Source organism: Sarcophilus harrisii, chromosome 1 (genome assembly GCF_902635505.1).
Source record: "Sarcophilus harrisii chromosome 1, mSarHar1.11, whole genome shotgun sequence".
Taxonomy (NCBI): Eukaryota; Metazoa; Chordata; class Mammalia; order Dasyuromorphia; family Dasyuridae; genus Sarcophilus; species Sarcophilus harrisii.
Window position 1 is genome coordinate 335,935,355 of NC_045426.1, and position 27,552 is coordinate 335,962,906.

Sequence of the window (27,552 nt, forward strand, 5' to 3'; positions counted from 1 at the left end):
TCAAACCAGTTCCAGTTATTCAGTAATAAAGAGAGTCAGCTATATCCAGAGAGAGAACTATGGGAAATGAATGTGGACCACAAGCATTTCCACTTTTTCTGCTATTTTTTGTTTTCCTTCTTAGGTTTTTTTTTTCTTTCTTTATATATCTGATTTTTCTTGTGCAGCAAAATAACTATAAATATGTATACATATATTGGATTTAATATATACTTTAACATATTTAACATGTATTGGACTACTTGCCTTTTTGGGGAGGTGTTGGGGGGAAGGAGGGGAAAAGTTGGAACAAAAGGTTTTGCAAGGGTCAATGTTGAAAAATTACCCATCGCATATGTTTTGTAAATAAAAAGCTATAATAATAATAATAACAAATAAATAAATAAAAATAAAGTTGGAGTTCAAAAGGCAGGTGGAGGATGAGCATCCAAAATATGACCTTGGGGGGAGATAGATGGAGCAGTAGATAGAGCACTAGCTGTGAAGTCTAGAGGACCTAAATTTAAATCCAATCTCAGACACTTAACATATCCCAGCTATGTGATCTTGGGCAAGTCACTTAACCCCAATTGCCTTACCTAAGGGGAGGAGGAAGTATGACCTTGCCTTTTGCTGGAAAGTACAGAAGCCTCAAAGAAAGTGAAAGAATGCCATTTGTAGGGAATGACAAGAAGACTGATTTGGCTGGAATCTAATGGGGTTTAGGGGGGAAAGTAATGGGAAATAAGCCTGGCAAGATAGATTACACATAGACTTAAAGCTAGAAAGATTTCAGAGGTCATTTAAGTGGCACAGAGTTAGGAAGACCTGAATTCAAATCTTAATTCAAACACTGTCTATGTGAACCTGGGCAAATTACTCAATCCCTGTGTTGAAAGGAAAATTCTTCTTTTGAGCTTTCACTTTGAGTTAGGAGGCAAAACTGGGGACAAAGAATTAAAAGCCCTTTATTTTAAATATGGCAAGGTTGCGAAGGCTAATCACTGAAGATTAGCAATGATTTCAAAATGGGGAAAGCTTTTATTTTATATGCACACCCCACATATATATTTTACCTTTCTCCTGCCCCCAATAACATTTTATTTTCCAAATGCACTTATAGTTTCCAATATTCTTGTTGTAAGAGTTTGGCATCTCCCTCCCTCCCTCCCTTACCTCTCCCTTCCCCAAGACAGTTAGCAATCTGATATAAATTAAATGTGTACAATCTTTTAAAACATATTTCCATATTCGGGAACAGTTTTTATAAGTAACTTTAAGATAATCTAGGTAGATCCACCTCAGCAAAATAGATGGGTCCCTTGAATTTCATCTGGCATGAATGTTCATCCAGAAAAGTAGCAAAAATATGACAATTTTTAAGTAAGGGTAAGTAACCTTTGTTACTTTTGATACAAAAACTGCAGAGATGTTAAACTTCCCCCAACACTGGTTGATTAACAGGGCTGGGAACAATGAGTAACTGACTGAGTCAAGATAACTTTCAATAATTGTCTGCCTCAGTTTCCTCATTTACAAAATATGGATAATAATAGCACCTATCTCCCAAGGTTGTTGTGAAGATCAAATGAGATAATTGTAAAAAATTAGCAGAATGCCTGGGATATATATATATATATATATATATATATATATATATATATATAGTGCTATATGGATTATTATTATTATTCTAATGCCTTCATTTTATAGATAAAGAAATGAAGGCACAGAGAAATGAAGTGACTTGTCCAAGATCACCCAGGTAGTAAATAACAAAGTCAGAATTTGACCTCAAAGTACTAATTTTACAGTTTTATTTTCTTTACTACACTATGCTGCTTCCAATAGATTTGAACCACACTGTGAAGGGTTTTAAATGTCAAACTGGGGAGATTACATTTTCTCCTAGTGATCAAACAGAGCCAAATAGCTTCTTAAATTTAAGGTAGACAGGATAATGGCAACTGGCAATAAAGAGAAGGCAGAACTGGTCAATTCATATTTTGCTTTGCTTTTCTCTGCCCAAGAGAATGATCTTTGCTCCAGAAAGGACAAAACAAAAATGGCTCACAGGGAGTTGATACCCAAGATAAGGAGATGGTAAGAGAAGAACTAAAAATTGCCTATCATGAATTTAAGATATCTTGGTCAGATGAACTACATTCCCAAGCACTGTAAGACCTAGTAGATATAATTAGTGAGCTACTGTTAGTGGTACTTGAAATACTATGGAAAATGTGCTTTAAGATTGAAGAAGGACTCTATCTCTAACATTTTGCCAAAATGCTATTATTAAAGTACAAGTCTAACCATGTCATCCCTCTACTCTATAAATTCCATTAGCATCCCATTGACTCAAAAATCAAATACAAGAACTTCTCTTTGAAAAGTAAAGCCCTTCAGCCCTCTTTGTAGTGGCCAGAAACTGGAAACTGAGTAGATGCCCATCAATTGGAGAATGGCTGAATAAATTGTGATATGTGAATAATATGGAATGTTATTGTTTGGTAAAAAAAAAACGACCAACAGGAGGATTTCAGAAAGGCCTGGAGAGACTTACAAAAACTGATGCTGAGTGAAATGAGCAGGACCAGGAGATCATTATATACTTCAACAACAATACTATATTATGATCAATTCTGATGGACCTGACCATCTTCAGCAATGAGATGAACCAAATCAGTTCTAATGGAGCAGTAATGAATTGAACCAGGTACACCCAGAGAAAGAACTCTGGGAGATGACTAAGAACCATTACATAGCGTTCCCAATCTCTATATTTTTGCCCGCCTACATTTTTGATTTCTTTCACAGGCTAACTGTACAATATTTCGGAGTCCGATTCTTTTTCTACAGCAAAATAATGGTTTGGACATGTATACTTATTTTGTATTTAATTTATACTTTAATATACTTAACATGTATTGGTCATCCTGCCATCTAGGGGAGGGGGTAGAGGGAAGGCAGGGAAAAATTGGAACAAAAGGTTTGGCAATTGTCAATGCTGTAAAATTACCCATGCATATAACTTGTAAATAAAAAACTATTAAAATTTTAAAAAAAGTAAAGCCCTTCTCAACCTGGTTCCAACCTACTTTCCCTGTTTTATTATATATTACTTACCCTATGCACTCTTCAATTCAGCTTAAATGGACTTATTATATTGTACATGTAACATTCCATCTTTTACATAGGCATCTTTGTGTAAGCTCTCCCTGTGTTTGGAATATGCTTATCTTCAACTTCCCCTCAGGATTCCAAGTTGCTTTTATAATTCAGATGGTACTTCCTACATGGAACCTTTCCTGATCCCCTCAACTGTAGTCTTTTGCTCAAAATTACTTATATGTGGATGTATTATCTCCATTAATTAAATACAAATTCCTTCAGAGCAAGTGATGCTGGGGTATGCTAGAGCTAGCTCCAAGATAATTGTTAACATTTTTAGTGTGAGCATTTGTAACTTAGAAATGGCAATGATTGTATATCAAAGCTTGATTTATTGTTTTGTTGATTATCTAAACTTAAGAAAATGATGGAGAAATATGAATAATACAGATTGAACTTTAAAATATATTGTGCACACTTTTTTCTCTCTGGAGAAGTAGTTGTTAAATATTTACCAGTGTGTCTCTGAAGGATTTCTTCATTTTTGTCATTGTATTCCCCACTGTCTCCTCACACTGTGGGAAGGCAATTTTAGCTAGATCAAAGACTGTGTGGAAAAGAATGATATAGAATAAATTTGGAATATTAAGTTGGAGCCAGGTTGGGAAGATCTTCAAAGGTCAAACAAAGGAGATTAACAGGAAGCACAGCGCCTGCTACAGGATAATTCTTAATAAGGGCTCACTGATTAGTCAATAACTATCATACTAATTGAGAGTCAAGATCTAAAAATCTCCTGAAAGGCTAGAACATTGGACTGAATCTAACATAAGTTTAATATAGATAAATGTAAAGCTTCATGATTTGGTCCAAAGAATCAGCTTCATAAGTATAAATTGAAGGAGACATAGTTAGGAAACATGTTGTGGGGGAAAAGATCTGGGAGTTTTATTGGACTGAAAACACAATATGAATTATCAGTACGACACTTATAGCCAAAAAAATTAATGTGATCTTGGGTTACTTTAAGAGAGACAACTTCCAGAAATAAGGAATTTCCTCTATACTATTTTAGTTAATTACATTTAGAGTAAAGCATACAGTTCTGGGCACCACATGTAAGTACACTGATAAGCCAAACCGTGTCCAGAGGATCACAAGGTGGTCATAATAGGGTATCGAATCTATGTTATATGACAGTAAGTTAAAGGAACTGTAGATAATGAGCCTGGAGAAAAGACTGAGATCAGAAAGGAAAAGGGAAAGAATTAAAATTTGGGGGGAAAAATATCTAGATCTAAGGAAAGGAATGGGGTAGATATAGGTTATATGATGGACTGGAAAGTCCATAAGAAAGAATTTGTGAAATGCTTATTATAAAGCATTGTGCTAAGGACTGGAAGCACAAATACAAACAGAAAGATATTTCCTATCCTCAAAGAGCTTACATTTTTTTTTCTTTGTGAGCATTTTTTTCTCAATAGTAATTTTATTTTTCCAAATATATGTAAAGGTAGTTTTCAACATTCATTTTTGTAAAACTCTGTGCTTCAAATTTTTCTCCTCTCCCTTTACTTCCCCCAGCTCCCCAAGACAGTAAGCAATCTAATATAGGTTAAGTATGTGTAATACTTTAAAATATATTTCCATACTTGTCACATTGTGCAAGAAAAAATAAACCATAAGGGGAAAAACCATGAGAAAGAAAAAGCAAGCAAACAAATAATAAAAAAAAGGTCTTTAATCTTTGGTCTCCACAATTCTAAATGCAGATGGCATTTTCTATCCCAAGTCAATTGGAATTATCTTGGGTCACTGCATTGCTGAGAAGAGCAAGTACATCACATTTGATCATCACATAATCTTGCTTATTACTGTGTAGAGTGTTATTCTGTTCTACATTCTAATGTCAAAAACTAAAAAGTGGTCCTAGGAATATCCAGGACAGGGCAGAGAAAGTCAAGAGAGTCACGGGTGATCTGGGTTTTTTCTTTAAAATGAAGATGGGAGAGAAATTAGTCCATTAGAGGAAAGAGTCAAAGGAACAGACTACTACTTCCAGTTTGGGAAATCAAGGAGCAAAGTGAACATTCAGGAAAAAGAGGCTGTTGTGATATAGTAGAGAAAGGTCTAAGTGTACAGAGAGTTATGAGTGGAACTCAGAAAAGAATGAAGTACATGTTGGAATTGGAGTTAGGTAAACTCTGGGGATTAAATCCCTATTTACTACCTGGGTAAACTTAATCATTTTTCTCTGAAGCTCCATTTTTCTTTTCTGTAAAATTGGTGTAACACCTATAGGTATTACTTCCCAGGACTGTCAAAAAAGATCAAATGAGATGATGGGTACTTTGCATTTTGTAAGCCTTAAACCATCATATTGGAGTCTACTGATTAGTTTGTAATGTTAAAAAACAAAAAGCAAAAACAAAAACCCCACCACTTATTTTCTAATAGCTAGAAAGGGAAGTTGGAGAGAGCCTATAATAGGTCTTGACTATCAGGCTAAGGAATTAGGTATTTATTCATTTAACAAAAGGAAGATACTGGATTTTATATTTTATATTAACTTTTGGTCCTTTTTACTGCTGTGAAAGCATTACTATGTCTTTTATATATGTTTGTTTCTGCTGCACTAATGTTCTTTGACACATTATTGCCATCTAACTCTTGGGCTTGTGGATAAAGTTGGATGTTTGCAGTGAGCACCATGGCTGGCATGACCCAACATTTTAGATTCTTGGATACTTGAATTTATCAAAAATGAACATCAGATCATAATGATAAGCAATGAGGGATGATACAGCAAAAATGTCTTAATTTGGAAATGGCCACATATTAAAAATAAGTACTACTGCAATGTTATTTAGAGATATCCAAAAGTGGGAAGTGATGGCTTCTTCCTAGATTTCTTCAGTTAAAATCAGCATGACTACTTTGGAAGAAAATTCCTAAAGATCAGGTGAGATTTGTTCTCCTTATTCAGTAAGTTCCAATGATTCTATATTACCTTTAGAATAAAAAAATCTCCTCTCATTATTTGAAGTCCTTTATATCCAGGTTCAAACCTATCTTTCTTATTGTATTATATGTTGGTATCTTTCCTATACACCATGATTCAGCATGATTTGGGTTCTTGCTTCTCTCTACCCCATGACATTCCATCTCTTGTCTTGGTAATTAGATAGCCTAATGGTAATTAGGTAACATAGTGGATATTGCACTGGCCCTAGAGTCAGGAAGATTTGAGTTCAAATTCAGTTGCTGACATTTACTAGTAAGGAAGTCACTTAAGCTGTATCTGCCTCAGTTTCTTCAACTGTTAAATGGGAATATCAATAGCAGCCACTTCTCAAGATTATTATTAGGATTAAATGAGATAAAGTTATAAAGCTTTTAGCACAGTACCTGGCCCACTGTAGCTACTTAAAAAATGCTTGTTTTCAAACAATTCTCAGATGAAGAAATTGTAACTATTTCTAGCTATGAAAAGATACTCCAAGTCATTATTAATCAGAGAAATAATCAAAGAAAAAGTCTGATTCTTTTTAATAGCAAATTAACTGTTTGGACATGTATGTATATTATACTTTAACATATTTAACATGTATTGGTCAACCTGCCTTCTGGGGGAAGAGTGGGGGTAAGGAGGGAAAAAAGTTGGTACAAAAGAATTTGCAACTGTCAATGCTGAAAAATTACCTATGCATATATCTTATAAGTAAAAAGCTATCAAAAAAAACAAAAAAAAATATGCTTGTTTTCTTCCTTTGTTCTTCCTTCCATGTCCTTGCATAGGTTATCATTCCTACTGGCATGTAATTTCTCCTCTCTTCACCTTGCTCTCAAAATACCTGATTTCCTTCAAAGCTCAGATCAAATGCCACATAAGGACTTTCCAGATCCCCTAGTCACTAATAGTTGTACATGTTATCTCCTAATAAAATGTAACTGTTGTCAGCTCCCTGAAGGCAAAGGAATGCTTAATTTTTGTCTTTGTCTCAGTACCAGGCATAAAGTAGACATTTAATAAATGCCTGTGGATTGACATATTGTAGAAAAGAGATATCAAAATACATGGTCCATATCACTTCCAAGTTCGGGCCAAAACCATATGAAAATGTAATTGGAAAACATTTAACAAAATAAATCTAAAAGATCATATCAAAAGGCAGATCATATAATCCATTAATATGTGGCCCATAGAGATTCTTATGTATGGTTTAGATTATCTAACTACCCCCATTTCTGTTTGAATTTGTTGGGATAGAGGCTCAGTCACTTTGTATGAGATGACTTCTTCTGATTGACCCTGGTGAAGACTAAGCTGACAGAATAATTTTTCTGTTTTGTCCTACCATGTTCAGAATGCTTTGGGTAAATACTTAATGATGAACAGCCCATTGCTGGAGGTACGCCTCTTTAGGTCCAGAGAGGCTCATCATCAGACAATAAAGTATAAAGTGCTGATGAAGTCATAAATCTTTAAAATAGTGGTTTCTTGCATATTTTCAATTAAGTCTCATACAAATAAGAACTATGTTTCACTTTTTTGGTACCCTCCACTCAATGTTTAAAAATAGCATTTTAATAATGTAATGCTTGACTCAAGGAAGGAAAAAGAAAAAAGAACCAACACTATGTTAGCAAAGAAAGAAAGGGATCCAAGGAAAGGATGAATAAGGTGAAGTGAAATAGAATCTTAGAGAAGACACTTGGAAAAGTCAATGACAGAGAATAGATGAGCTTAGATAATTAGTACAGTAGAAAGATCCTAGGATTTGGAGGCAGAAGACCCAGGTTGAATCCTAGGGCCATCACTCAGTAGCAATGTGACCTCAATAAATACTTTCTTATTCTCTTTGCCTTAGTTTTTCATTTCTCAAATGAAGAGTCCTGCATTATTCTCTTGTCTTTCTTATCATAGTGGTTGGGGGCTTGAGAAGCTTTGTGATACTATGAGCTATGATATGTAAAGTTACCCAAGAAGACAGGCTATAGTGGAGAGTTCTACTAAAAGGTGGTCTATTGGAGATGTAAGTAGCAAACCTATGACTCTGAAGAAGAGACTCAGACTTATGACTATGAAACTCTGTTTCACTTGAATCCAATTCATGGAAATGCAAATTAAGACAACTCTGAGATACCACTACACACCTATCAGATTGGCTAAGATGACAGGAAAAAATAATGATGAATGTTGGAGGGGATGCGGGAAAATTGGGACACTGATGCATGATTGGCGGAGTTATGAACGAATCCAACCATTCTGGAGAGCAATCTGGAATTATGCCCCAAAAGTTATCAAACTGTGCATACCCTTTGATCCAGCAGTGCTACTACTGGACTTATACCCCAAAGAGATACTAAAGAAGGGAAAGGGACCTGTATGTGTCAAAATGTTTGTGGCAGCCCTGTTCGTAGTGGTTAGAAACTGGAAAATGAAGAGATGCCCATCAATTGGAGAATGGTTGGGTAAATTGTGGTATATGAATGTTATGGAATATTATTGTTCTGTAAGAAATGACCAGCAGGATGTATGCAGAGAGGCTTGGAGAGACTTACATGAACTGATGCTAAGTGAAATAAGCAGAACTAGGAGATCATTATATATGTCAACAATGATACTGTATGAGGATGCATTTTGATGGAAGTGGATTTCTTCGATAAAGAGAAGATCTAACTCAGTTTCAATTGATCAATGATGGATAGAACCAGCTACACCCAAAGAAAGAACACTGGGAAATGAATGTAAACTGTTTGCATTTTTGTTTTTCTTCCCGGGTTATTTCTACCTTCTGAATCCAATTCTCCCTATGCAACAAGAAAACTGTTCGGTTATGCACACATATATTGTATCTAGAATATACCGTGACCTATTTAACATGTATAGGACTGCTTGCCATCTGGGGGAGGGGGTGGAGGGAGGGAGGGGAAAAATCAGAACAGAAGTGAGTGCAAGGGATAATGTTGTAAAAAATTACCCTGGCATGGGTTTTGGCGATAAAAAGTTATTAATAAAAAAAATCCAATTCATGAATGAGTCATTAAGTCATGTCACTGGTCTTCTAAAATGAAAAACAGGGACAGCTAGGTGGCACAGTAGCTAGACCACTGACCCTGCTAGGAGAACCTGAGTTCAAATCCAGCCTCAGTTCAAATGCTCTGTGACCCTGCACAAGTCACTCAATAAAAATGAGAACAATAAAACCCAAAATAAAATAAAATGAAGGAGATAAAGGCTTCATTTTCAAACTATATAGAGAATTGACTCTATAAGAAATCAAGCCATTCTCCAATTGATAAATGGTCAAAGGATATGAACAGACAATTCTCAGACGAAGAAATTGAAACTAATTCTAGCCATAAGAAAAGATGCTCCAAGTCATTATTAATCAGAGAAATGCAAATTAAGACAATTCTGAGATACTACTACACACCTGTCAGATTGGCTAGAATGTCAGGGAAAGAGAATGCAGAATGTTGGAGGGGCTGTGGGAAAACACATACATTGTTGGTGGAATTGTGAATACATCCAGCCATTCTGGAGAGTAATTTGGAACTATGCTCAAAAAGTTATCATACTGTGCATACCCTTTGATCCAGCAGTGCTACTACTGGGCTCATCATCAGACAATCCCAAAGAAATCTTAAAGAAGGGAAAGGGACCCACATGTGCAAAAATGTTTGTGGCAGCTCTCTTTGTAGTGGCCAGAAACTGGAAACTGAGTGGATGCCCATCAATTGGAGAATGGCTGAATAAACTGTGGTATATGAATGTTATGGAATATTATTATTCTGTAAGAAATAACCAGCAGGATGATTTCAGAAAGGTCTGGAGAGAGTTACATGAACTGATGCTGAGTGAAATGAGCATAAACTTCATTCATGTTGAAGTTATATACTTCAACAACAATACTATATGATGCTCAATTCTGATGGACGTAGCCCTCTTCAACAATGAGATGAACCAAATCAGTTTCAATAGAGTAGTAATGAACTGAACCAGCTACACTCAGCAAAAGAACTCTGGGAGATGACTATGAACCACTACATAGAACTCCCAATACCTCTATTTTTATCCACCTGCATTTTTGATTTCCTTCACAGGCTAATTGTACACTATTTCAAAGTCTGATTCTTTTTGTACAGCAAAATAACTGTTGGATATGTATGCATATATTATATTTAACTTATACTTTAACATATTTAACATGTATTGATCAACCTGTCATCTGGGGGAAGGGGTGGGGAGAAGGAGGGGAAAAATTGGAACAAAAGGTTTTGCAATTGTCAATGTTGTAAAATTACACATGCATATATCTTATAAAAAGCTATAATAAAACAAAAAAATAAATAAAAGAAACAATGCAAATAGAACAGTACTAACAACAACAAAAAGAAAAACGAAAGAAAAAAAAAAAGAAATGACCAGCAGGATGATTTTAGAGAGACCTGGACTTACATGAATTGATGCTGAGTGAAATGAACAGGACCAGAAGATCATTATATACTTCAACAACAATACTATATGATGATCAATTCTGATGGATGTGGCTCTCTTCAACAATGAGATGAACCAAATCAGTTCCAATAGAGCAGTAATGAATTGAACCAGCTATACCCAGAGAAAGAACTCTGGGAAATTAATATGAACTACTACATAGAATTCCCGATCCCTCTATTTTTATCTACCTGCATTTTTGATTTCCTTAACAGGCTAATTGTATACTATTTCAGAGTCTGATTCTTTTTGTACAACAAAATAACTATGAACATGTATACATATATTCTATTTAACACATACTTTAACATATTTAACATGTATTGGTCAACCTGCCATCTGGGGGAGGGGGGAGGGGGATAGGAGGGGAGCAGGCAGACCCATCAGCAATAATAATAATGATATTATTATTATTCAGGCATGCGGTGATGAGGATCTGCACTAGAATGATGCCACTGTGAGTAGAGAGATGTTGAGAAGGTAAAATCAACAGACCTTGGAAACAGATTGAATTTGGTGGGAAAAGTAAAAGAGATATATAGTGGGGGATGGTGAGAGGGAATGAGGACTCTGGGATGACCCCCTAAGTTGTTAGTTTTTTAAAACTTTTCATTTATTTTTAACATTCTTTTCTTTTAAAATTTTGACCTCCTAATTCTCTCTCCTCACACCCATCTTGAGAAGACAAATAACATATCAATTGTAAATGTAAATGTAAAATCATGTAAAATAATATATTTCCATTTTTAGTCATATTTTCCAAAAAGGCAAAAAAATAAAAGTGAGAAAATATACTTGAAATTTGCATCAATTTCATTAGTTCTCTCTGAAAGTGGATGGTATTTTTTTCATCATGAATCCTTTGGAATTGTCTGACATCATAACACTGATCAGAGTAGCTGACTCCTACATTTAGAGCCTGAGGGACTGGGAGTTTGGAATTGTCCACTACAGTAACAGAGAATGTGGGAAGGGTGAGGGCTTTGTGTGGGGGAAGGGATGAAAGAGAATAAATTCTGTTTTAGACAAATCGCTTTTAAGATGTCTGCTGACTAGGTAGTACAGGAAGAAAAAAAGACTTTATGAATTTTAAAATGTACTATTAATGTGAGCAACCATTACTAGATTTGAACAATTAATTACTAAGAAATTCAGGATGTTTGAAGGTAAGTAAGGCTCAAAACTTCCTGACCTGCCTCAGGGCTTCCAAAGTCTAAGTTGGCAGGCTGGTGAAGTAGAATTGAATGCTAAAAGTAGTTTTAAAAGATTTCTTCTTCACCTTAGGAACAATAGCTTTAAAAGAAATCCTTTAACGTTCAAATTTTGCAAAAGAATGGGCAACTGTGAGGAGATAAAGCAAGCTCTGGCAAAAATGGGAGTTTGGTTCTAAGCACTAATTGGAAGAGTTTGGGCTGGGCAAGTGGGAGGATTTTGATAGTTATGCAAAAAAGGGGGGCACTGAAACAGGTAAAATATTCACTGAAGAGATCTAATGGAAGATCAGAAAGGGATATAAACAAGGAAGATTGTTGGTAATATCGTGTTAAAACTGATGTATCTTTTTTTTTTAAAGCTGCATATGGTAGATCCACAATTTTAAATGCAAACCTCTTTTTCTCTCCTTTGTAAATGAAAAGTTCATATTTTCCTGACTGTCAAGTTCACAATTATATACATACATATACACATATAATTTTAGATGGAGGCTGGGAAAAGTGTGGTGTTTTATTCTATAATGTCTGCAATAGCCTCTCAGAGAAATGATATAAGGGACATTAAAAAGATCAGTGACTGAAAAAAGGAAGAAAAGCCTGCCATGTAACGAGTGATAGTGATGGACAGCACAGGTACCTAACCAAAATAACTCTTTTCTCTCTCAGGTCCTCAGAACAATTCCACTGCCAAACCTAATTCAATCCCTCAGTACCCCTTTCAGTGACTAATTTATCTGCTTCCAATTTCCTCCTTAGACCATCGTGGATATACCAATATAGTGATCTTCCCAGGGCCCATCTCTAATCAAATCATTTCTGTCTTCAAGGACCTTCAGTGGTCCTCCATTGCTTCCTTAAAAAGGATACTCCTTAGGCTGCCATTCAAGACTTTCTACCATCTGCTTCAACCTATCTTTCCCATATTAAAAATTTTGTTTAAATTTATTTTATTTTTAATTTATGAAATAAAACAAGCATTTCCATAATATAGTATTTTTAAAGATGATTACACATGAAACTGCATATCTTTTATGTAAAATTTGCTATTTCTTTTAAATACATAATAAAGCTATCTTGTAATTTTTTTCTTCCCTTCTCCCTAATATGGTTACCATTAGCTACAAATATGTATATATATGTAAACTCATTCTATACATACTTCTATGTATCACTTCTCTGGATGTAGATAGCTTCTTCCTTCATAGGTACTTTGTGGTAAATTTGGTTATTTCTAATAGTTAAAATGATTTAATCACTCAAAAGTTGTTCTTAAAATGATAGTGCTTTTCTGTATACAATGTCTCTTTTTTGTATACAATTTCTCTCTTGTTATTTCATGAAAGTCTACCTATAATCATGGTTCTGCCTTTACCATAAAGCCCTACCACTAACAAGTAATCTTTCCTCTATCTCTCATCCATTTCTGAATAATCACTCAGTAATCTTCTGGATATTATGGTTATCTATGTGTCATCTCTTATTAGATTAGATTAGATTAGCAAGATCTAATTACATCTCTGGTTCCCTTTTGAATGTGAGGGAATCTTCAAAGGTCTGTTCTTGTGACTGTTCCTTTCCCAGTATGCTTTTTCAATGGGTGATTTTGCTTATGCTCATAGCTAGCATGATATTGTTGTTGTTACTCCTTTATTATGGAAGAGGACTATGACATCAGGAAAATGATGGCATGACATGCAAATGAACTGAATTGAAGTGAGGGAGGGCTGAGGAAGGTCAACTGCTTCTCTTTACCCTCCAGAACCATCTGAATCTAGTGGCCAGATATAGATCAGGATGACTGGAAATTGACTGAAAAGGGGAGATCTTGACCTTTTAAAACTGAGTTTTTCAACAGGTCTCAGTTTGACAGAGGCCATACCCATTCAGTGATTAAAGATCGGGAGCATTTGAGGCAAAGAATCTTCTCTTTCATCGTTAAAAAAAATGTAAATAAATAAATCTGGGAGAGGAAGACTATCAGGATTTCTGGTCAAAGCAGAAATGATTGCTATTTACATTCTCTACTTCTTACCCTCTCTTTCCTTTCTTTCTTCCTTTCCTCTCTGTCTTCTTTTTCTTTCTTTCTCTTTTCCTCCCTCTCTCCCTCCCTCTTTTCCTTTCTCTCTTCTTCCCTACCCCTCTCTGCCTTCCTTCCTCTCCTCTGTTGACATAGAATATCACATCCTTATCTACAGATGCTCTTAAAAGCTTTTTTTTTTCCTTTTTGGATCTTTGAACCCTCCCAAAATATCTTGGGGTTTACTGGTTAAGATAGCTTTCTTAGGAGCCATGCCTTAAACCCAAAACATTCTCATTCTCATAGACTGACCACCCATAGGTCCTAGGCCAAGCCCCATTGACTCAGCATGATATAGTGGAATGCGTAGAGATTCTACGATCAACAAATCTAGGTTTGAATCACACTTATGTGATTTACTGCTATGTGGCCTTAGTAAAGTCATATAACCTCAGATTCTTCACCTAGAAAAATTAAAGAAGGGGTTAGATCAGATAACATCTAACAATTCTTCCAGCTGAGAATCTGTTTATATTTAATTGTATGATTTTCATATAGTTATCTCTATTCTTGGCCTTTCAGCTAATTTTTAGCCTTGCATTTCTACATGGTATCTCTATCCAACTTTACTTAGAACACAATATTTCCAAATTCCATTGATGATCTTTTCTTAAATGACTCCCAATCTATAAATCTAGTCCTGGTGTTTCTTTTGAACTCTAATCCAGCATCATCAACTATCTTTTGAGCAGTTTTAACTGGATACCCTACAGGCATCTCAACTCAATATGTTCAAAACAAAATGATCTTTCCCTCCAAATTCACCCCTTCTTTTAATTTCCCTATTTGTCAGTCAGTCAGTCAACTTGCATTTATTAAGCATCTACTAATGTGCTTGGCACTACACTAAGTGCTGGCAATACAAAAGAAGGCAAAAGGCAGACCTTGCTCTCCAGGGGTTCATAGTTTAATGGGGCAGACAATACACAAAAAACTATGTGCAAACAAAATATATACCAGATAAATTATGAATAATTGATAGAAGGGAAGTATTAACATTAAGAAAATTCTGGAAAGACTTTTTTCAGAAGGTGGGAGTTAACTAAGATCTGAAAGAACCAGGGAAGCTAGAAGATTGAGATAAGGAGGAAGAACATTCCAGATATGGGATAGCCAGTGAAAATGCTCAAGAGCCAGGAGATGGAGCATCATGTTAGATGAACAGTAAGGAGGTCAGTGTATATAGGGTGGGAGATGTAAGGTATAAGAAGACTAGGAAGGTAGAAAGGAGGCCAAATTATGGAGGATTTTATGAGTCAAAAGATTTTATATTTGATCCTGGAAGCAAAAGGCAGGCAATGGAGTTGACTGAAAGAAGAGGTGAAATTGTCAGACATATACTTTAGGAATGGATTGAAATGAAGAGTAATTTGAAGCAGAGATACCAGCTAGCAGATTATTGCAGCACTCCAGATCTGAGGTGATGAGGGTCTTCACTAGGATGGCGGCAGTGTCTGAGAAGAGAAGGAAACATAGGAGAGAAACACCAGGACTTGGCAACTAATAGGATATGGAGTTAAAAGAGTGAGGGATCAAAGATGACAGATAGCAAAACCTGAAAAACTGGAAAGATAGTGATATCCTCTATAGTGATAGGAAAGTTAAGAAGAGGGGAGAGTTTGGGGGAAAAGATAATGAGTTCAGTCTTGGCCATTTTGAGTTTCAGATGTCTATGAGACAACTGGTTTAATTAAGATGAAAACCAGTTTGTTACCTTTGGAGCAGGTATTCTAGAGAACACAGTAGAAGGTATGGATAGTTGTCAAGGATCTTTCACAACCTCAGAATCATCCTGGGCTCTTCACTCTTCCATACCTGTCACCCACCAAGTCTGGTTCTAGATCCACAATATCTCCATTATTCATTCTCTTCTCTCTACTTGAACTGCCATCACCTTGTCAAGTCAAAAAGCATTTATTAATTGCTTTACTATGTTGGACACTATAACTTACAGTTAGAGATAAATATATAGGTAGAAAGAACTAAATTGACTGCCCTCAAAGAAGTTACATTCTAATGGTAGGTACTCCTTAAAAAAAAGGCTGATAGGGGATGGTGGGGAAGGAGGGAGGAGAGAAGGTACCAGAGACACAGAAGTGGAATCTAGAGGACAATGAAAACATGCCTGGGTTAGACACTTTCCTTAAAATGGAGGTTTTAGAAGGAAAGAAACAATTAAAGGAAGTGGTCACAGGGGACAAGGTGAACTTAAGGGTGAGAAGGCTGCTGGGGCATGGTGTAGAAAATCTAAAGAGTCAAGAGTAGAGCCCAGAAAGGAATTCAGGACTTTACCATATCTCACTAGAACTATTACAGTTGATTTTAATTGTTTTCCTCACCAGTCTTTCCCATTCTCTTGGTCACTTTTTTCTCTATCATATCCGCAACATTGCTGCCAGACATTCCTATAGCACCAATCTAATCATGTTATCCCTTTGCTCTCCATTACCTTTAAGATCAAATGTAACCTTTTTTGGGTAATGTCTTCTATTCTATCTTTCCAAGATTATCATACAGTACTTCACTTTGCACATTCTAGGTTCTAGCCAAACAGTCCCATTTATTGCTCCCCATACACATTCCATTTCTTGCCTTTGTATCTTTAAACATTCTGCCTCCTATGCCTGGAACTAATTTTCTCTTCTCCTTTATTTTTTAATATTCCTGGTTACTTTCAAAGCTCATTTCATGTTCCATGTCTTAAATGAGTGTCTTATCGATTCCTCCAGTTGCTAGTGTTTCTCTTCCCCTCATCAAATCACCTTATATTTACTTTGTAGTTGTATATATCTCCTGATAAACTGAAAGTTCCTTCAAAGCAGGGACTATTTCACTTTTGTCTTTGTATATTCAGTGTCTGTCACATGCTTGTCACATTTTTTAATTGAATCAAGTCTATGATTCCATTGTTATAAAGACGAGGTAAGAAAAATCTTTTACTAAGGCCCTACTCAGGGACTACATTTGGAAATCTGCAAGTTTAAGTTCGATTAGGTCCCTGAGGACCTGGTTACCATTCATTCACTAAGTCAGACAACTGGGTTGATCTTTTCACTAGTTGATCTTCTCTGGTAGATGACATAATATGGTCTGATACTAGACTAGATTATCACAATAATCTGGCATTTGGGAGTCCCAATCTAACAATACTTCCCCCCAGCCTTTGGCTAGGAAACTCTCACCTCTTCTTCCCAAAGTCACTATGTTGAAACTCCATCCTTGCTCCCTCATTTAGTCATCTCTCTTAATTTTCTTATTTATCCTCATCCAGCACATCTGAATCTCTCCCTCCTTGGTTCTTCTCCTGTTCTCCCTTCTCCATCCATTGTAGTCTATGGAACCCCTTTTCTGTGCTTAATAGACATTTCTTCATCCCTGCTTTTTATTTTATATTTATATGTATGTGTGTATATATATATTATATGTATTTATAATATCTGTATTATATACATATTATATTCCACACACATTATATATATTTAAGACTTTTATCACTATATATATGTAAAACTTCCTCCTGAAGATACTAGATATAGAGGTATTTCCTCAAATACTGAATATTTTTTCTCTCATATTCTTTAATACACTGGGCCAAGAGGAGAAACAATCATATTTCTAACTCCTTGTTGACACTTCTAGACTGCTCTTTCACCACCATCACTCAGAAACTTCTCTTTTAAGTTTCACTCCATTTGTCTATGCCATCCTGCTTAGATCCTTGATCTATTCAGTTTTCAGCCTCTAGAAAATTCTCCCCTTTTTTTCCTCAGGGAGTTCAATATTTAGCTCACAATCTTCCTCCTAACTACAAATCCTACTTTTATACTTTGGAACTTCAAAATAAAATAAAATAAAAATTAATGTTCCCTCTCACTAACAAAGAAATTCCTATTTCTGATTGTAATCTCTTTTCTAATTCCATTTCTTCTTCTGCTTCATTTCCAAACTTCTTTTTCTCACCATAACCGTCAGTCTCTCCATGTCTTTCTCTGTTTTCCCAGTCTATCCCTGATGTTCTGTAACATCTTGGTCTAATCATAGTTAATCCTGTAATTGTTAAGTTCAACTATAAATTGTTGTTCATGCTTGAATCCTTTGCCTCTTGTTCCATTGCCACTTGTACCTTGCTAAATCACAATACTGTATTACTTCTTGTCATCTACTTCTACTATGGGCTCCTATTCTTGTCTTACTGAGCTAGAGACATTCAAATCAACAAATATTTATTTTGTCTATTACTATATGCCAAGAACTATGTTAGGTACTGGGGATACCATGACAAAAACAGAAGTCCCTAAATTCAAGGAACTTACTTTTTAACCGGGGAGACAACAATATGTACACAGATAAGTAAATACAAAACATACAAAGCAATTGAGGCAGAACATGCTAAGACCTCTATAGGAGGTAATACTTAAGCTGTTCCTTGAAGGGAGCTAGGGATTCCAAGAGTCGGAGGTGAGAGGGGAGAGCATTCCAGGCATGGAAGACAGCACAAAGCAACAAAGGGAGGAGATGGAATGTCAAGTATAGGGAAGAACAGGTATGCCAGTTTGGCTGGAACATAGAGCTCATAAGGGGGAGTATTGTGTAATCAGACTGGAAAGGTAGGTTGGAGTTGGATGTTGGGGAAGGGCTTTAAATGCCAAACAGAGTTTATATTTTATCCTAGAGTCAATAGGCAGCCACCAAAGCTTCTTGAGAAGTGACAAACACAGACCTGTGCTTTAAGAATATCAATTTACCAGCTGCATTGAGGATGGTTTGGAGAGGGGAAAGGCTGGATGCAGGGACAATAATTAGGAGGCAATTGCAAGATTCCAGGCATGAAATGTGGGGGGCTGAAATTAGGGTGAAAGCCATGTGAGTACAGAGAGGGGGGCTGATGTGACATATGTCATATTCTGTGCTATATAGTCTATAATTTATCAAAGTTTATATCTGGTTTCCCCCTCTCTACTGTGAGATCCTTAGCATCAAAAGTTGGAATTGGATTTGAAGTCTTTTTTCTTTTTGGTCTCTCTCTTAGCCTGCTGTAGGATTGGACATATATTGAAAATATTTGTTGGCCCAATGGCTTTTTTCTTAGCAAGGCGAAAAAAAAATCTTCATAGCACCTCATTGATAGTGGAATGTCATGGGAAAATATTCAGTTGATATGGCTTGAATCCATTGTTATTTTGGTCCAAGGGAAGACATTTGCAAGAATATTCACCTGCTTTTCAAAGGCAAAGATTCTTTCAAGCCAGAGATGCAGTACAACTCAAAAATCAATGGAAGTAAGTTCCCTGACTTCACTCACAGTAGTTCTATAAGCCATACTGTTTGCAATGTACTTTCCTTAGGACAATTGCCAGAGGTAAATAGTGGGACAACAGCTTTGTATACATATAGTATATAAAAGTATACAAACTACTTTGCTTCTAATGGCTCTCTTAGAGAGGAGCAAATATGATTATATCCATTTTAAAGAGTAGCATAGAATAGTGGATTGAGTAAAGGCCTCAGAACCAGAAAGACCTGGGTTCAAATTCCCCCATGAGATAAATACCTTTTTTGTGACCTTAAGATAGTTGTTTAACATCTTGGTCTTGTAGACCAGTCCTTCTTAAACTTTTTCTACTTGTGACCCCTTTTTGCCTGAGAAATTTTTACATGAGCCCGGGCATACAGGTATATAAAATAGGTATACATATCAAACATTTACTAATAATAAAACATAATTTCATGACCTCCCACATTAAGTTATGAGATCCCATATGGGATTGAGAACCACAGTTTAAGAAGTTGGGGTTTAGTTGCAGAGATGTGGACTTCATTGTTCTTATCTGAAAATTCTCTTAAATGAAAGAATTCACAGATGTAAACCCAATCCTTAGTCAAAGAAACAAAAATCAGAGGCATAGTGAGTTAGTCACTCACACCCTTATTGGACATTAAGTCATACTTAGGTCTTCGGTTTGAATGCTCTATCAATCAATCGATGAATCAACAAACATTATTGAGTATTTACTGGTGCCAGACATTTTATAGAGCCTCTACTTTCTCAGCTCCTACACACTTCTTAACTTTACATTTCAATGAATAAATGAATGGGAGAAAAAAAAAAAAGACATTTATCAAGCACTTAATATGTGCTAGACCTGGCCATGCAAATATAAATAAGCAAGTGAGACAAACCTGCCCACAGAGAACTTACATTCTAAGAGGGTGAAACATCAATTAGGAGGAGCTAGAATTGGGAAGCAGAAGAAGGGGAGAGAATGGGTATAGTAATAGTATTTGGAAATGACCCAGAAATGTTGTGATAACCTATTTTCCAGTCAAATAAGTGTAATTACATGACTTATGTGATAGGCTTATCAGAGTTTACCAGGAAAATGTTCTTTCCAAAGCCACCATTAATTTATTTTTAAATCCAAGGGCTTTTTCTTAGTTTTCATAAGGTTAACAACCCTCTTCTTTTACATGTAGTCTCCTCCCTGGGTTTTTGTGACTCTGCTCTATTGTGGTTCTCTTCCATGGTTAGATTTTACCTTCCTACTCTCCTGTGCAAGTTATATAGTCAGTCAATAAGCATTTATTAAGCATCTATAGTTTCAGGCACTGTTCTTAAGCACCAGGTGTGCAATCCTAATACTAGAGGTGCTCACAATCTAATGAGGGAAACACAACAAGCAAGCATACATATGCCAAATAGGAAATAATCAATAGAGAGAAAGAACTAAAGAGGGATTGGGGAAGACTTCCAATAGAAGATGAGATTTTAGATGGGATTTGGAAGAAGCCAGGGAGTCAGTAAAAGGGGATGAGGTTCTTCATTTATTCCCTATCCCCTATAGCTGGTAATACCCTGGTGCAAAGTAAGCAGTTAGTAAAAGCTTGATTGATTTATTGATGTCTCACAGGCATATTAAACTTAACATGTTCAAAATTGAATTAACTTTCTCCCTACTCACCTTCACCCCCCAATTTCTCTACTGAGGGTATCCACATCCCTCTAGTTACCCAGTTTTTCAAAGGCCAAGCCTTTTCGATTCCAGAAAAGCAAAACCACCAAAATAGCTTCAAACCAGGTTTGAAACCTAGGAATCATTTTCTTTGATTCCATCTCTCTTACCATCTCCCATCCCACCATATCAAATCATTTACCAAGCTTTGTTTATTTTTCCTTTAAAATAACTCTGGCATCTCTCCCTATGTCTTTCTTTCCTGCTTGACGTTACTATTCTATTTCAGGCCCTCATTGATATTCTTAAAACTTTGATTTGCTTAATAAGCTCCAGTGGCTAACTAACCTATTTCCTCTAGGATAAAATACAAACTTCTTTGTTTGGCATTTAAGTGCTTCACATGTGGGTCCAGTCTAACTTTCCGGCATGATTTCACATGACTCTGTACCCTAATTCCTCATTTGTAACATTCTATCTTCTGTCTTTGTCTTTGAGCAGGCTATATTTCATACCTGGAAGGCTCTCCTTTTTCACCTCTGTCTCTAGGAACCCCTGGCACCTTTCATCTCAAGGGCTACCTTCCACTTTTAAAAGACCTTCCCTGATTCCCTCAATTGTTAATCTCTTTCTCAACACTTTGTATCTATTTTGCATGTATCCTTGCCTTCTCTGTGGGCAAGTTGTATCTCCCTAGAGAGTCGTAAATTCATTGAGGATAAGAATTGTCTTACTCTTGTCCTTTGCATTCCCAGCAGCACCACACTGCCTGGCACATAGTAATCTCTTTAAAAATGTTTGTTGAGCTGAACTTTTGCTTGTGCACCAGCCTCCTGGAGAAAGAAAAGTATCATATACTTGGGCAATAAAGCTGGGAGAAAAGCAAGGGGAGAGCACACAGGAGAGAGCAACAGACCTACACTTGGCCCTCCTTTATAACCATAAGTTAGACCTAGGGAATAGAGAGAGGGAGCCCAGTGCAGTGGATTGAAAGCCAACTTGACTCAGAAAGAATTCCGCCTGTGACATTTATTTTCTGTGTAACCTTGGGAAGTCACTTATTATCTCAGTACCCCTTAAGCTACAGATGAGATCTGCATTTCTTGGAAGGAGGTTTTTAAATTGAGAGCTCCCAACATGGATAAAATATCAGACCCTGGCCCCTTCTCAATCTACCTCCCCCCGCCCCCAACTCCAGTATTCAGAAGCAAAGCATGCCGCAATTTCAAGCTTAGAGGGCTTTGGGAAGCCTGGCTCTCCAGACCTGAGTAGAGAAGCCAGACTACACAGGAGAGAGCCAGTAGAGCCAGGCCAACTATGACTCTCTGTCCTGCAATTCACCTCTACTCCAAAACTTCAAAGTTTTTTGTTGTTTCTTTTTTCGAGCCCTTGACAACTTTCTCCGAACAAAAGTCCCCACAGAGCACGGGCAGGGCACGACTCGTCCCTTCCTGGTCCATACCACTGGGGAAAAAAGAAAAAAAGAAAAGCCCAAACCCTCTCAAACTCAGCACAATTAATGGGGGAGGAGGAAGAGGCTGTAAAAGCGATCTCGTCGGTCACTACGGCCGGCTGGATTAGTGGCCAAGGCTCATCCTAGGTCGCACACAGCGCGAGCATTAACACTTTAATAGGCTAGCGACGGGCTGCCCACTTTCCCCACTCCACCCCCTACCTCCCGGGTCCCACTTAGGGACCTACAGTGAGAGAAGAGAAAAAGGGATCTCGCAGATGCCCACGGGCCTACACGTCTCTCCTTCGGCCCAGGGGCGGCGCTGTCCGCCACAATTCGGCAGCGCTACGCACTCCAGGCCGGTCGCTCGGCCCTTTCCGCCTGGGCGCGTTCGTATCTTTCCGGCCGCTCCCGGGTGCAGGTGGAGGGGGGCGGGGCGGGGGCCGTGCGTAGTGACGCTGCGGGGGGGGTGGCGGTGGTGGTGACGCACCAGCGTGCCCCGCCCCCTCCCCCTCCCGTTCAGGCTCTGGAAAAGAGAAGAAAAAAAACTTTCTTTTTTTTTTTAATTGAGGAATCAACAGCCGCCATCTTGTCGCGGACCCGATCGGGGCTTCGAGCGCGATCCACTCGGCCCCGCCGGTTCCGGGCCCCACAACCGCCCGCGCACCCCACTCCGCCCGCCCGGCCCGCTCCGCCCGGCCCTCGGCGCCAGCTCCGGCGGCCCCGCACGGCTCTCGGCTCGGCTTCCCGGAGCCGCGGCGGCGGCGGCGGCGGCGGCGGAACGGGGGTGGGGGGGGCAGCAGCGGCAGCGGCGGCGGCGGAGGCTCCGCTTCGCGCATTGTTTTTCCTCAAGGCGGCGGCGGCGGCGGCTCCAGCTCCTCAAACCGAGTAGGGGAGCGAACCCCGAAGCCCCCCTCCCACCGGGCGGGGAGAGAATTAATTAATTAAGTGGGGCGAGAAGGGGGGGGAGGGAGGAGGACGAAGAGGAGGAGGAGGAGGAGGAGGAGGAGGCAGGCGGGCGGGAGGCACCATGTTCCCCGGGACTGACTGAGCCGCCCCAGCCGGGCACCGTCGCTGCCAGCTGGGCCCCGGGGGGGCAGCTGGGCCACCTCGGCCCCCCCCTCCTTGGAGTGTCGCGCTCGGGAGGGCGGGGGGGAGTCCCGGGCCGCCGCCGCTGCCGCGGCGGGGAGGGGATGAGGGAGCCGCGGCCGGTAGCAGCAGCAGCAGCAGCAGCGGCGGCAGCGGCCGCGGCCGGGGGCGGGCGGTGAGCGCTGCGGGGCGCTGTTGCTGTGGCTGTGATTTCTCCACCGGCCCCCCACCTCACTGGCCTCCCTCCCCCCCTCCGACCCCCCATCTCACTCACTCACATACACTCGGACACCATCCCCCCCCACCTCCCGCTCCCTCTCGGTGCCGGCCCGGCCGGGGCTGCCCTCCGAACCCCCCCCACCCCCCGCTCCGGATTGTCTCCTGATTGCCCCGGACCCTTCGCAGCTCCTACCCCCACCCGCGGGGCTGTTTTCGAGAGCCGGCTAAAATGGCTGAGAACTTGCTGGACGGACCGCCCAACCCCAAACGAGCCAAACTCAACTCGCCTGGGTTCTCCGCCAGTGACAATACAGGTGAGGACTGGGGGCCGTGGTGGGGAGGAGGGGGGGAGTTAGTTGTAATTAAGGGCGGAGGGAGATGGTTGAAAATGTAAAGGGTTGGAGTGCCGGAGGGGAAGGGGAGAGAAGTGAATCGGCTTGAAGCAAAGTGTCCTGGGAGTCTCAGAGGGTCGAGATGTAATGTAGGTTTCAGGGAACTGGGAGAAGGCCCAGCCTGCAGTCAGGATAGTAGGCTTAGTGTCCGTGGACCCTGTTTTGAATTACCTGTCACTTTCCACGCCAAAGGTGAGTAGCCATTTCAGATCACAGATAAGGAGGGGAGGGGGCTTCTCTCTGAAAAAGCTTTGGGATCTTATCTAGATGAATGGGATATTAGCGATGGCCGAGGTGGTGGGGTTCCGAAGACAAGTGGTTAGGCATTGCAAAGGGATTCCACGTAAAATTGTCCCCATATTCCCACTAAATTTTCAATCACTCTCGTTCCACTCTTACCTTGATCACCTTAAAAATTCTTACAAGTTTGAAGGGACTTAAGTGATTGGAAAAGCGGTAAAAAAAGGTACTCCGATTCAGATTGATTTGCTAGGGTACAGACTTGCTCGGGTTTCTCGAAGCTAAATGACTTTTCCAAGGAGGAAAAAAAAAAGTAAGGTGCAGGGTGTTTATTTTGTGTGGTGATATCAGATGAGTGTATCTGCTGCGGAGTGGTGAAACGTGTGAGTGGCAGGACTGCATCTTGGTAAGGGAAAGAAATAGCGAGGCTAAAAGATTGGTGACTAGAAATATTTTATGAATCTGCAGGACAGCAATAACATCAGTTCTAGTTTTTAGCGGATAGTAATATGCTTTTAAGTAATGAAATCCAGAAACTTTTTACGTGATGCAGTCTATAATGATAACTTAATCTTTAAAAATACAATCTTATTTCTGGGGATAATCTTAAATTACTTTGGAAACTATCCACTTAAATCTTTCTGCTGTCCCAAACCCGAAACTATAATAGTAATATATCATAAAAGTTACAATGTATTTGATTTTGTGTTTCTAACAATTAGGGATAGTTTTAAATAAACTTATGCAAGTCAAATGTCCAATTAAAAATTAAGCTTCACCTTTGGCTGAACTTAATTTAGGTCATTTTAAAAACAAAATGGCCATCTGTTTGTTTTTTTTTATTTTTAAATTCATTGTGATTCAGAATTTCTTAATGTAAAACCGTGCTTATTCATTAGGACAACTTCTTTGAAGACTTCCTTAGATAATAAGGCAGGCATTTTTTAATGTCACTACTTTTTGGGTTTGTGTGTTTGTTTGTTTGTTTTTAATGTGCTCATTACCTTATTCCCTGGTGCAGATTTGAGAACTCTTCATATTTCCTCTTTTTGAGAATCTGTCTTTGTATAGTAAAAATTTGTCTTGAAGTTACTAGTATGAGGCTATTCTTTCTCACATGAAACCTTTTTATCTCAGTAACATCCAAAAATCACTTTATAATGAATGAATCTAAATTGATTTATATTGCTGCTTCAATATTGACCCATAGATGTGCACTCTGAAATGTAACAGTTTGAAAACACATGTATCTGATGTAACTTTTACACAACAGAAAAACAACTGCATACTTTGCAACAGAAACTTTAGCTTGCCTCTTTGTTTTTAAATAGTACCCCATGTCCCATTTTTCTTGAATAGCATATAAAATATTTAATATTACTATTATTGAAAAATGACAAATACTCTTTTGCACAGGTCCTTGAGCAGTTAAAGGAAAAATACAAACCAGTGGGAGAAATGGTGCTGGTAATTAGCTAATAAAAATTTTGAGTTGATTGACTTGGAGTTTATTTTGATACTAAATATTTATTTCTTTTGTGTTTTTTACCCCAATAAATATGAAAACCATAATTTAATCATTTCTTTTCAGCAAAGCAGGGTTTAGGTTACTTTGAAATTGTTTTATAAATCTGAAAATAAAATCTTTTCTCCCTTTTAATTTTGGCATGTGAATATGAAGTCTTTAAGTGGAAAACAAAGGACCTCAAATTTTAGTATCCTCAAACTGAGTAACCTTAGTGCAGATGTTAATAGCAGCTTTTTGCATTGGTAATGCTTTAGTTTGTTTTAAGCTTTGTATAGAAACATAAACTGGTTATACAACTGCCATAAAGTGTTTTCCAGGTATAAACACCCAACTATTTCCAGCTACATACTGCTAATCCCAACAAAGTTCCTTAGAAAAAGATTTACATTTTTGTCAGTTTTTCTTCCTTTTTATGCTCAGCTCTAGGAACAAATGAGGGAGATTTTCATATTTCTGAGGATGAAAAAAGAAAATTCAGAACTCTTAATAATTACCTTTGTAAATATGTAATGCAGATATCCCAAATTTAATTCTATAGACAAACTTTTTTCTCAACCTTAGTTTAAACCTTAATCAGTATCATTATATTATTTGTATAGGGGCCTATCTAAAGTGTTGTTACAAAGCAAGTCAAATAGATACTGTCTAGGAGCTGATAATTTGAGAGAGGTAATAATGAAATTGACAAGGATGTTGGGGAAAGAAATCAACAGATAAATTATAATATATGAAATACACCAGCTAAAGGGTGAATGTGTTTCCTGAGAAAGGGAAGTAAAATTAAGTCATAGAGAGTATGGAATTAGAGAAAACCACTTACTATCCTTAAAATTGGAGAAGGCTTTAGGAGTCATAGGGAGAAACTAGGGCCAACTTGGAGTGAGGAGTGTTTAATAAGCTTTATGAGTATTATTAGAGATTGAACACTTGAATTTGGAAGAATAATGAGAATATTGAGTAAATTGTCTGAAAAGAACCTGAAAGCATGGCAAGTGAGAGGACTATTACTGGAATAATCATTGAGCTTGAGCTTGGAATCAAAGATCCTGGCTCTTAATTCTTATATTTACTGTCTATGTGCCAGTGTGTATATGTCATTTCACCTCTGAGACCTAAGAAGTGTTGAAAGTTGATTCATGCTCTGACATGATTCTGAGAGAAGGAAATAAGCTATTCAGGAGAACTTTTACAGTGACTCTGAATACAGAGTAATCCTGACCCACTCCCACTGTCATATTAGTTTTTAATATTCCTTTTAATGTAAAATCAGATCTAATATTTGAGCAGCATGCTACTATCAACTAACATTTCCTAAAGGATTACTCCGCGTAAAGCATTGCGCCAGGTTCTGTAGATATAAAGAAGCTTAAGATTCTCTTATTCAGCAAGCAGCTCACTTTGTTTACAAGCATGGATGAGGGGACATACAAAGGTAATACTAGGAGACAATGTATGGCAAGGGCCAAATGAAAAATGTGCTCATTTGTTTAAAAAAAAAAAAAAAAGACAAAATATTTACAGTATGCAAGGTCTTTTTCTAGATAGGAGGTAATTTTAAAAAAGTTTAGACTCACTTGCCCTTGTTCTCACAGAGTTTATAGTTTAGAAAGGGGTAAAACATATCATAAGTGTGTTTTATATAAGTGCATTAGAAAGTTGTACAACTTAAGTTATATCTTAAAGGTAGTGCTATAGTGTACTAGTATTTTGGGTGGGGAGAGAAGATGGAGTAAAGCACTGTGGTCATACACCTGTTATCCCTGCTTTAGCCCCATAATCAAGGAGTTGATAATGAA

The 27,552-nt window shown here is 38.1% G+C and overlaps 1 protein-coding gene across 4 annotated transcripts in view; it reads left to right on the forward strand.

Moving 5' to 3' along the window:
* The first annotated feature begins 23,668 nt into the window (after positions 1-23,668).
* Positions 23,669-27,552, forward strand: part of CREBBP (CREB binding protein) — a 163,647-nt gene continuing 159,763 nt past the window's right edge. For all 4 annotated transcript variants that reach the window (XM_031945613.1, XM_031945614.1, XM_012543160.3 and 1 more), the window contains exon 1: positions 23,669-23,910. In XM_031945613.1, coding sequence (XP_031801473.1) covers positions 23,826-23,910 — 85 coding nt within the window. In that variant the 5' untranslated portion in view covers positions 23,669-23,825. The remainder of the gene's footprint in view (positions 23,911-27,552) is intronic.